General features: G+C 42.4%; 1 protein-coding gene and 1 long non-coding RNA gene across 2 annotated transcripts; both read left to right on the top strand.

Moving 5' to 3' along the window:
• The first annotated feature begins 1,269 nt into the window (after window positions 1-1,269).
• On the top strand, window positions 1,270-2,888 carry LOC119964858. The gene is made up of 3 exons (XR_005460381.1): window positions 1,270-1,405; window positions 1,846-2,044; window positions 2,869-2,888. It is a non-coding gene; the product is annotated as an uncharacterized LOC119964858 (long non-coding RNA).
• Window positions 2,889-2,893: 5 nt separating this feature from the next.
• Window positions 2,894-3,334, top strand: pnrc2 (proline-rich nuclear receptor coactivator 2). The gene has a single exon (XM_038808786.1). The coding sequence runs from the start codon at window positions 2,894-2,896 to the stop codon at window positions 3,332-3,334; it is 441 nt and encodes a 146-aa protein (XP_038664714.1).
• Window positions 3,335-11,748: the final 8,414 nt, after the last annotated feature.

Below are 11,748 nucleotides of genomic sequence, written 5' to 3' on the forward strand. Positions count from 1 at the left end.
CCTTGTAACACCCCCGAACCTTTGGATACTTAGTGGAAACTTAGTGTGGCCAATGCACCTAACCTGCACATCTTTGGACTGTGGGAGGAAATAATAATAATCTTTATTAGTGTCACAAGTATTCGTACATTAACACTGCAATGAAGTTACTGTGAAAACCCCCAGCGGAAACCCACAGACAGGGGTAGAAAGTGCAAACTCCTCACAGTCACCCAAAGTCATAATAATAATCTTTATTGTCACAAGTAGGCTTACATTAACACTGCGATTAAGTTACTATGAAAAGCCCGTAGTCGCCACATTCAGGCACCTGTTTGGGGTTACAGAGGGAGAATTCAGAATGTCCAATTCACCTAACAGCACGTTTTTGGAACTTGTGAGAGGAAAACGGAGCACCCGGAGGAAACCCACACAGATATGGGGAGAATGTGCAGACTCCGCACAGACAGTGACCCAAGCCGGGAATCGAACCCGAGTCCCTGGTTCTGTGAGGCAACAGTGCTAACCACTGTGCCACCTTATATTACTGATTTCTTATTATTTGCCTTATTGTTTGTGGGATCTTGTGTTTATTTGCCCGAAGTTAACACAATCACAATAGTCATCCCACTGCAAAAAAAAGTATTTAATTGTTTGTGCAACGTTTTGGGACATACTGAGAATATGAAAGATGACAAATTCAACTTTGTTTTTTTTTCTTGTAACATGTCGTACTGTAAAACCTTCCCCTGACTGTAAATACACAGCAGGAAATGTACCAGTTCCTGAAGCTCACGTATAACATGGCTACAATCTTTGCGGTCTCTGTTTATTGGTGGGGAGTCAATGAGATGCTGTTCCAATTTTAAATGAACCAATCGGGGCGAACATACCAAAACAAAGACAACAGTCCGCCCAGTAATGAGAAGAAGAGCCTGTTGAACGAGTGAATTGGAAGCAAATTAAACCCCAAATCTCTCGCTTTCCAATAAACAGAGTGAAGGTATTTAACACCAGGAGAAATTCCGGTGAACGACAAGCCACCGCTTTTCTTTGTTTCATTGACACGGGCAAAAAAACGGCAGCGTAACTGATTGGCTGCAGCACCGTATCAGTTTGGCTAGGGAGAACTCTAATTGGCTGTGGCGCTGTATTGGTTGGACTGCGCGAACTCTGATTAGCTGCAGCACTATATCAATTAGACTAGAGCGCGTTCTGATTGGCCGCAGCGCCGTACCCGCTGGACGCTCTCTGATTGGCTAATTGCCAGACAGCCGCTTGTCTCCGGGTTCCATTTTCTGCTACATTCAGGGGGCGGAGCTCGGGTCAGTTTCATTCCGGCAACTGGTCAGAGAGACCGAGAAGAGAGCTCCGTGGGCCGGATTTCACAGCAAACCGCGTCGGGGGTTGTGTCCGGACCGAGTGGGTGAGAGTGCGAGTCTGGGGAGGGTTGGTAGGGTTCTTTCCAGAGGATATGTTTGGCGGCCTGTCTTTTGTTGCCTCCCTCCCTTGCCCCTCAGAATTGTTTTTCTCTTATGCGGGAGATTTTTTTTCTCCTATCCGACCCCTCGGTTAACGCTCTGTCCGAGTCTCGCCTACAACACTTGTTTGGGGCTCGGAACAAATCAGACCCCCTTTCCCCCCTCTGAAGAAGGAAAGAAAGCTGCGATGTTGTTAAATGGCCGTTTTCCTGTCCCGTGACGAGGAAATTCTACCGCAAAAAGCGTTTAAATTGAAAGCAATTTTCAAATACAACTTTATTGTTCAGGAAAGAGTGGGTCTTTTTGTCGAATAGTTCCCACCGTTCTGTTTTTGTATACTTTTATGTTCAAGGCCTTTTATTTTCTTTCTATTTTGCTCTTGAAGGAAGTGTCTTGTGCCGAGCAGACCCCATGTTGTGCTCGGCTGCACCATCTTCGGTCGAAGTTCGGCTCATGCAAATTCCTGGCTGGGAAAAAACGGCGAGATTGACCGGTGATCGGAGGTTTCAGATAATCTGGCGCCGAAGTTTCCAGAAAGCTTTGGATAAGGTGGTCGACGAGTTTTGGGATTTTTCAGCGAAGAGGTAGGTGTGTGTGGGGAAGGAGACTATTAAACTGTTCATCCAGGCGATTTTAAAACATTCCTCCAAATAGTTGTTAATCCCACATTGGTTGATTATTGATTTGAATCGATGTAATCCTGTCTCGAACTGTCATAGATTTAATGATTACAACATCCATTTTCTTTTCAAAGGTCTGATGTGGCCCATGACTTTAATGTCGTGATTGCTATTCGATCTGAAATTGAGGGTGATTAGAAACCTTTCATGGGACTCGGTGGGTGGGGGTGTATTTCTTTAACCTGTTAAAATTCTGTTTTGGGGGCAAACCTTGGGAGTTGAAGGAGTATTCAATACTTGTTGGCAGTATGCTCATAACATGTTTTTCGTTAACTTTCTATTTTGCAGTTTTGTAATCCCGAATGTCTATAAATCTCCCTGGCTTCATGGATAGTCAGTTTACAGTAGAATCACACCCATTTTCATTTCAGTAAACACTGCGTGTAACGGCACAGCTGATTTCGAAAATCCGAGGCTTCCGTTTGTCTGACGAAAGTGGTATGACTGTTCCTCTAAAGCTACAAAGATAGCTTTTTGGAGAGGAATGGACACTCGGGAATTTTCCAATGACGGCTCTGCTGTCCCAGTACGTGGTTGGGGTAGAATCAATGTAGCCTGTAATTCGAATTTTAAAAACAGTAACAGTGTGGTGTTTCGAAGTTCTAAAAGCTGTAAATGCAGAAAGCCGTGTTTATTCGCGCAAGGGTCCCCATTTTAATTCTAAATATGCATTATTCAAACGTGCAAAATATGGACTTAAAATTGGCCTTTTATTTCCGTTTGTACAGGTGATATTTTATTTGCAAAGAGAAAATGGGAGGTGTTGAAAGATTAAACATCCCAATATCCCAACCAAGCCATGGAACTCCAAAGAGGAATCAGCACTTGAGCAATAACAGACTGAAAAACAAGGATGATAATCTTTACCATGTGAAGACAATGTACAAGAAAAGTGAGAAGGGACACGGACGGTATCCATTAATTTCTGAAATGTGTCAGGTTGTGCAGAAGGAAGGGAAGAACGTTATGCACTTTACTGCAAACAATCAGAGTTGGGAGGCAGTTCTGAGCAGCTCAAATACACTGTTTAAATCACAGTGTGATCAAAATTATGCTGGAGCCAAGTTTAGTGAGCCACCTTCACCAAGTGTACTACCCAAGCCTCCAAGTCATTGGGTGCACATTCCCCTGAAGCCTTCTGATCACAGTGAAATGGCCTTTCAGTTGAAGTCAATGCTTAAAGTACAGGCATAGATTATTTGTCAGTTAAAATATAGGACCACACAGCTGGAAATGTCTAATAGTTTTATTATTTAATACAGGAGTGTGATTTTAAAAAAAAAAAGCACTGCCTTTATTGTCCTTCTGAGCTGGATGTTTGCTTGATGTCTATTAGCTCGGTGTTGGTGTGAACAGCAGTTGTACATGGGGAATTTGTTAACGCTGCCCATTCTGCCTTCCTCTGTTTTTCCTTTTGCACGTGAACAGGAAACTTATTTCAGCTTGGCATTGCAGACCCTGTGTTTTAGTGCTGGGCATTCCTAATGATAGAACTGCCATTACAATTGATCCTGTCCACAGTGCTGCTTTTACAATGGCCACCTTGCTGAACTTCCCCAAATGTGATTGGGCAACATAAGCCAATTAATTGCAAGTGTATTTTCATGTTCTAGAAAACCTGTTTCATTACCTCTTTTGGAACTCCTGATATTATATTGATCCTTGGGTGCTGAGGAAGATCCCCATAATACAGTGCCTAATGCACAATGCTTGCTACAATATGAACTCTGCCAATGTAAATATGTTGAGGCCTTTTTGTGTTTTAATCTATATTTTCATTTGAGAATTGCTAGTCTTTATCAAGGATTTCATAGCACAGCATTTGGAAAGCGTTGGTATAATCAGAAGTCAGCATGAATTTATGAAGGGCAAATCATGCTTGACAAATCTACTGGAATTCTTTCTGAAGATGTAACTAGTAGTTGACCAGGGAGAACTGGTGGATGTGGTTTATTTAGACTTTCAGAAGGCCTTCACATTCTCCCATAGCAGATTATGGAAAGTTGAAACGCATAGGATTGTGGAAGTGTCTTGAATAGATAGAAAACTGGTTAGCAGACGTGAAGCAAAGAATTGGAATAAATGGCTATTTTTCTGATTGGCAGGCAGCGACTAGTGGGGTACTGCAGGGATCTGTGCTAGAACTCCCAACTGTTCACAATTTGCAGATGGTACAAAGTTGGGTGGGAGGGTGAGCTGTGAAGAGGATACAGTTCCTTCAATGTGATTTGGACAGGCAGATAATGTGGATAAATGTGAGGTTATCCACTTTGGTAGCAAAGATAGGGAGGTGCAAATTATTATTTGAATGGGGTGTAAATTGAGGGGGATAGATACTCAAGTGAGACCATGGTGCTCTCATCCATCTGTTGCTGAAGGTAAGCGTGCAGGTACAGCAGGCAGTAAGGAAGGCAAATGGTATGATGGCCTTCATAGTGAGAGGATTTGAGTATAGGAATAGGGATGTTTTATTGCAATTGTATTGGGTGGCAGTGGGGCCGCTTGCAGTTTTGATGTCCTTTTCTGAGGAAGGATGTTCTTGCTGCTACGGAGGGAGAGCAACGAAGACTGGGATGATGGTGCTGTCTTATAATACACAAGTTGGTTAGTATTACATTTAGGTTGCATTGTAGTGCAGTGGTTAGCACTCCTGCCTCATGGTGCCAAGAATTCAGGTCACTGTCCTGGTAGAGTTTGCACATTCTCCCTGCGTCTGCATGTCTCACCCCCACAACCCAAAGATGTGCAGGGTAAGTGGATTGGCCACAATAAATTGTCCCTTATTGGGTACTCTAAATTTATAAAAAGATTACATTCATTGGCATTTAGAAGAGTGCAAGGGTTTCTCATTAACAGATTCAGAAATAATATTCCCGATTGGTGGGGGTTCCAGAACTGGGGGTCATAGTTTGAGGATAAGTAAACCTTTTGGGACTGAGGTGAGGAGGAATGTCTTCACTCAGGGTGAATCTGTGGAATTCGTTACCACAAAGTAGTTGAGGCCAATACATTGAGATTTCAAGAAGAAATTAAATGGCTCTTGGGGACTAAAAGGATATTGGGGGGGGGGGGGGGGGGGGGGGGGGAAAGAGATAGAGGCAGGATCAGGGTATCGAATTTGATGATCCGTCATGACTATGAATAGCAGAGCAGGCCCGATAGGCCAAATGGTCTCCTGCATCTATTTTCTATGTATGTTTCTATGTAAATGCAGCTGTTGCCAACCTACTGAGGCAAATGTACTGTACTGAATAGGCAACCACTTAAGACAGTCGCTCAATTTTATTAACTGAGATTATTGAGCATTTATGTTGCCTCCTATTGCTAAGATTAACACTAGACCTTTAAATATATATGTAAAACTTTTATTTTACCTGTCTTCAGGTGAGCACTAAAATGCTCCTGTTTTAATATAAAACTGGAATACACATCTTAATTGGTGGTCTGAAATTATCACTTGCCAAAAATAAACTTTTGTACAGCGGGAAAGGTCTGTGTTAATTTTAGAATCGTCATAAATTGTAGAACTAGTTAAAATGTGCAAAGTTAACTTCTGGCCAGTTTCTTTTTTAAAAAACCTGTAGAAAGAGCCACAAATGTAAAACTTGTAGCATATGTATAATACAAAGCAGGACTTTGCCTGCTGGATAAAGTATTTTAGTACAATAGCTAAATGTATAAATCATGCCACCTATTTCTTGGTGTGATTACCTAAGAATATTTTTTGTTAAAAAGAATAGATAAGAAAAAGCACAAGTATTCAACGATGCTACATGTGACCAGTGAGCTTACACATTTGTTTTTGAAAATAAATTACTGGTCTTTATTGCTTGGTGCAGGGAAAAAGCTAAGTGTATTTTTTTCTACTTTAAAGATTTAAAAAAAAAAAGTGGTTGCTGCATATCCTGTAATGGTCACCATTTGTTTTAAATGGACTGAAATGAGCAATCTGATCACAATTTGAATTGCTGTTTGCACTTTTTCACCATTGAATGAAAATCCAAACTTTTCACAGGGCAAAGCCTATAAATATATCAATGCCCTTTCTGTAACCTTTTCACCAGAATTGTGACTAGCTTGGGTTAGTAACTACTGTAATGCTGGGTCACTTGCTGTACTGCACAGTGCTTTGAGAATACCATATGTAAGGTGGTGTAAACAATGGTGGGGCAGTGGATGCTGAATGTTTGCTTAAGCTGTTAAGCTTTGGTTCATATTTTTGTGCACCAGGCTTAGCGATAGCAACCACAATTATCAAGATGCTTCCGTTTACCCAATACTTACAATTTTTACTTTGATTTGGTTTAAGCACTCGAGTTGCAATTTCTATAATCATCACACCAGTTCCCCAACATGCAATTTTGGCCACACTTATTCAGCAGCCCCATCAATGCAGTAAATATAGTGTCCTTGGTTCTAGTGACAATTTTGTTCTGTTGTTGTCTCTGGTAGTATCTGACAGAATGGATGATTGCTCATTCCTGAATGTGTAATGAATGTCAACTTTCCCTGAAATACAGGCCGTGCCCTGTTGGCACCCTTATACGTTCAATAAAATTATTTCCTAATAGAATGTGGCTTGGGATTCTGTCATTGAATTTGATTATGAGCCTCTAATGAAATGATTACCTTTCATTCATTTTTGCAACAAATCTACAAATAAATTGAATGTTAATAAATGCATTTAATTAAGTGTTGTGAATTGGTAAGTTCTCTTCCTTTTTGCCCCCCCGTGATCACAGATTTATTGTGTTGTGGATCAACTTAGTGAGGAGTAACCCTGTACTGTCACTCCTAACTTTGTTGCTTTTAATGGTTTTATTTCCACTTTCCTGATGCAAGGGTCCAGTTACTATTGTCCATTTCAAGCATTGATACACAAATGTATCTGCAGGTAAGCTTGAGCCACTTCACCACCCGATATCCACCTCTATGTACTTCTGATGAGAGGGGCATACTAGGCTTTTAAAAAGGATTTTTACAGGATGTGGACTTTGCTGGCTAGGCCAGCGTTTATTATCCATCCCTGATTTCCTTTGAAGGTGGTGAGCTGCCTTGTTTAACTACTGTCGTCCATGTGTAGGGTACATCCACTGTGCTATTAATGCAGGGATGGTGAAGGAACAGTGATATATTTCCAAGTCAGGATGGTGAGTGACTTGGAGGGGAGCTTTCAGGTGGTGGATGTTCCCATGTATCTGCTTCTCTTGGTCCTAGATGGTGGTAGTCATTGTTTTGGAAGGTAATGTCTAAGGAGGTTTGGTGAGTGCATCCTGTAACCGATACTGCTGCTACTGTGTCGGAGGGAGTGAATGGCACTCCTTCCACAATCAAGCAGGCTGCTGTGTTGGAAGCCACACTCATCCAGGCAAGTGGGATATTTCATTACTCCTTGTGCCTTTTTTGGGGGGGGGGGGGGGGGAGAGGGGGAGGAGAAGAGAGTCAAGTGAGTTGCTTGTTGCAGGATTTCTAGCCTCTATTTATATAGCTAGTTCAGTTTGTGGTCAATGGCAATCTCGTGAGTTTGGGGTGTTCAGTGACGGTAATGCCATTGAATGTCATGGGGTGATTGTTTGATTTTCCAATTGCATGACACTTGTGTGGTGTAAATGTGACTTGCCATCTGTCAGACCAAGCCTGGATATCGACCACGTCTTGCTGTATTTGCACATGGACAGCTTGTCAAGTCATGAATGGTGCTGAACATGTACAACAATCAGCAAACACTCCCACATCTGACCTTTTATGTTGGAAGCAAGATCTTTGAAGCAGCTGAAGATGGTTGGACCTGGGGTACTATGAGAACTCCTGAAGTGATGCCCCAGGGATGAGATAACTGACCTACAACATTCTCAACCATCTTTCTTTGTGCTGACTCCAACCAGTGGTGTTTTACCTGATTCCCATTGACTCCAGTTTGCCTTAATGTCAAGGACAGTCACTGTTTGAACCAAGGCTGTGATGAGGGCAGGAGCTGAGTGGTGGCTCTTAAATATCAGTGAAAAGTTATTGCTAAGTGCTGCTTGATAGCACTAGTGCGACAAGTTCTGAAACAAGTCGTGTCACCGGAATAGTCAGGGCCCTTGCCGTTGGAGTATCTGGTGCCGTCAGCCATTTCTTGGTATCACATGGGAGTGAATAGAATTGGCTGAAGACTGGCATCTGTGATGCAGGGGCCTTCTGGAGAAGACAGATGGGTCATCATCGACTCAACTTCTGGCTGAAGATTGTGAATACTTCAGCCTGGTCTTGCACTGTGCTGGGTATAAGAATCAACATTAGCTGTAGAAAATTAGAGCAGAAAATAGTACTGCTATCATGCTGCAATACCAAACTTTTTATATAGTTGCAGGAACAAGTAAATATTCCAATAGACTTGTGTTGGACAAGAATAGCTTGAACATGGTGAGATCATTACAGTAAATTCATTGATACTTTAGCACAGGCAATTTGATCTTGAGTGACAGCTAAGCCTGTTGCTTGGTTATGACTATTAAGGGAGATCACTGGATAACAATATGGAGCTCTGGTTGGCTTTTTGACAGGAACTGCTGAGTAGCACCCATCCATGAATTAACTGGATCATCAGTGATTATATTTATTTGATGCTACAATGTTATTTGTTCTCAAATTGCTATTAGATTTTTAGTACTGCTGAATCATTGAATTTACAGTGCAGGAGGCCATTCGGCCCTCAAAGAGCATCCTACTGAAGGCCATGTATCTACCCTATCCCTGTAATCCAGTAACCCCCACTTAATATTTTGGACACGGGACAATTTAGCATAGCCAATCCACCTAACCCACACATTTTTGGACTGTGGAAGGAAACTGGAGGAAACCCACAAGACACCGGAAGAACGTGCAGACTCTGCCCAGATAGTGACCTAGCCAGGAATCTAAGCTGGGACCTTGGAGTTGCGATGCTCACAGAAATTGACACTTCACAATTGATCACTTAAGGGAACTTTTTTCCCTTTTTGCTGAAGGCAGTGGAAGTCCTGAATACAGAATCGGGTGGGAGTTGAGATTTTAGATCAAGATTGTGACTATCATTGACCAGAACACTGGACCATCAGATTCTGCTCAATCCATTACAAAGTCAATTGGCATTTGATCTGATCCACTGCCTGGGTCACTCTGTTCAAGTCTGCCTGTTCTGTGTCTGTGTGGGTTTCCTCCCACAAGTCGAAAGACATGCCATTGGGTGAATTGGACATTCTGAATTCTCCATGTACCCGAACAGGTGCTGGGATGTGGTGACTTGGGGATTTTCACAGTAACTTAATTGCAGTGTTAATGTAAAAACCTACTTATGACAGATTATAGAATACTGTCTGCTTTAGCAATGGCTCTTTACCTGTCCTGACACCATCCATGCATACACACAAGTCTCTGCTCCAGCACCCCTTAAAATGTTACACCTTATATTATATTGTTTCCACGTTCTTCCTACCCAAATACATCACCTCACATTTCCACATTGCTCCAGGAGAGGCATCCCAAGAGAAAACTATCCAGTCATTGGATAGATTGATTTGAGATCATACATAACTGTTTTCATTGCACCACAACAAACTAGAATTTCTTTGCTGTATGTTGTCCAACTGAAGAAATGTTTTTGTAAATTACAATAATGGTAGACAAGTGGAGTTTGTTTTTTTTAATATCAAATTGATAGCTGTTTTAGAAACCCAGCTATTGAAACACGAAGCCAGGAGCACACAATACATTTGAAGAGGTAGTGTATAGATATCACCTATACATGGCAATTTATAGATTCAATTAAGATACAATACTGGGCAGCATGGTGGCCTAGTGGTTAGCACAACCGCCTCATGGCGCTGAGGTCCCAGGTTCGATCGCGGCTCTGGGTCACTGTCCGTGTGGAGTTTGCACATTCTCCCCGTGTCTGCATGGGTTTCGCTCCCACAATCCAAAAAAATGTGCAGAGTAGGTGGATTGGCCACACTAAATTGCCCCTTAATTGGAAAACATAATTGGGTAATCTAAATTTATATAAAAAAAAATACAATACTTACCTCCTTCCATGACATTGTCTCTACTGCGATGGGGCCCCCACTCCTGGCAAATGTGCATGAGGATAGGATCAGGTTGCAAGGCTACCCCCATGAGTTGGTTATCTCCTGAATGTCCATACTGAGCAAAACCATCTCCAGAAGCAAATGGAGTCAGCAACTTCAGGAGAAAATCTAGCAAGTAAACTAACTAGTAGCGGTTCAGTTATGAGCACTATACAAATAAATCTGCATTACGGTCTCTGGAGTCTTGAAATAGCCTCAATTGCAATACTAGAATAGACAAATGTATGAGGGTTGATCAGTGGGTTTGCGGATGATGCGGAAAATGGTGGGGTGATAAATTGTGCAGATAGCCTTCGATTACAGGAGGATGTAGATAAGCTGATCAGTGCCAAATGGAATTCAATCTGGATAGCAGGCAGCAGCATAGTGGTAGCACTGTCACTTCACAGCTCCTGGGTCCCAGGTTCGATTCCCAGCTTGGGTCACTGCGAAGTCTGCATGTTCTCCTCATGTCTCCATGGGTTTCCTCCCACAGTCCAAAGATGTGCAGGTTAGGTGGATTGGCTATGCTGAATTGCCCTTAGTGTTCAAAAAAGGATAGATGGGGTTACAGGGAAGGGAGGAAAGAGTGTGGGCAGTGGTCTTTCCAGGGGCCAGTGCAGGCTCGATAGGCCAAATGGCCTCCTTCTGCACTGTTGATTCTAGAAGTGAGGTGATGCACTCAGGCAGGACAAACAAGGCAAGTGAGTACATGATAAACGGCAAGACCCTGGGAAGCAGAGGAACCTTGATGTGCGTGCATGTGGTGTACATGCCTTTTTATGCATTCCTTTATTAGCTAAGGCAGAGTTTAAGAGCAGGGAAGTTATGCTGGAACCGTATAAGACATTAGGTTAGACCATAGTTGGAGTATTACTTGCAGTTCTGGAATCCCACCTTCTAGTTGTGCCAGCACTGGAAAGGGAGCAGAGATTTACCAGGATGTTGCCTGGGCTAAGGAGTTTTAGCAGTGAAGAAAGATTGCATAGACTGAGGTTGTTTTCCTTGGAGCAGAGACAACTGACAGGGGACATGATTGAGATGTGTGAAATTATGAGGGGCATAGGCAGACAGGAAGAAACCTTTCCCCTTTGGTGGTCATATATTTAAGGAGGTGGTGGATGTGATGAAAAACCTTTTCACACAGTGGTGGGTGTCTGAAACTCAATGCCTGAAAAGGTGGCAAGAGACAGACCCTCGTAACTTTTAGAAAATATTTAGATGTGCACTTGCGATGCCAAGGGATACAAGGTTATGGGCCAAGTGCTGGAAAATGGGTTTAGAATAATTAAGTGGTGGTTTTTGACCGGCTCAAGCACGATGGGCCAAAGGAGCTTTTCTGTGCTGTAGACCTCTTGACTTGAAAATCAACATATGGGGAAAATGCTGCAGTGATCAATTAAGATCAATGTGCAATTCAGACTGCTGTAGAATTATAAGTACACAAAAAAGTAGCCTTCAAAAGGAAATTGGATAAATGAAGGCGAATGGGACTAACTGGAGCCAACACACATTCAACGCCAA

Source organism: Scyliorhinus canicula, chromosome 1 (genome assembly GCF_902713615.1).
Source record: "Scyliorhinus canicula chromosome 1, sScyCan1.1, whole genome shotgun sequence".
Lineage (NCBI taxonomy): Eukaryota > Metazoa > Chordata > Chondrichthyes > Carcharhiniformes > Scyliorhinidae > Scyliorhinus > Scyliorhinus canicula.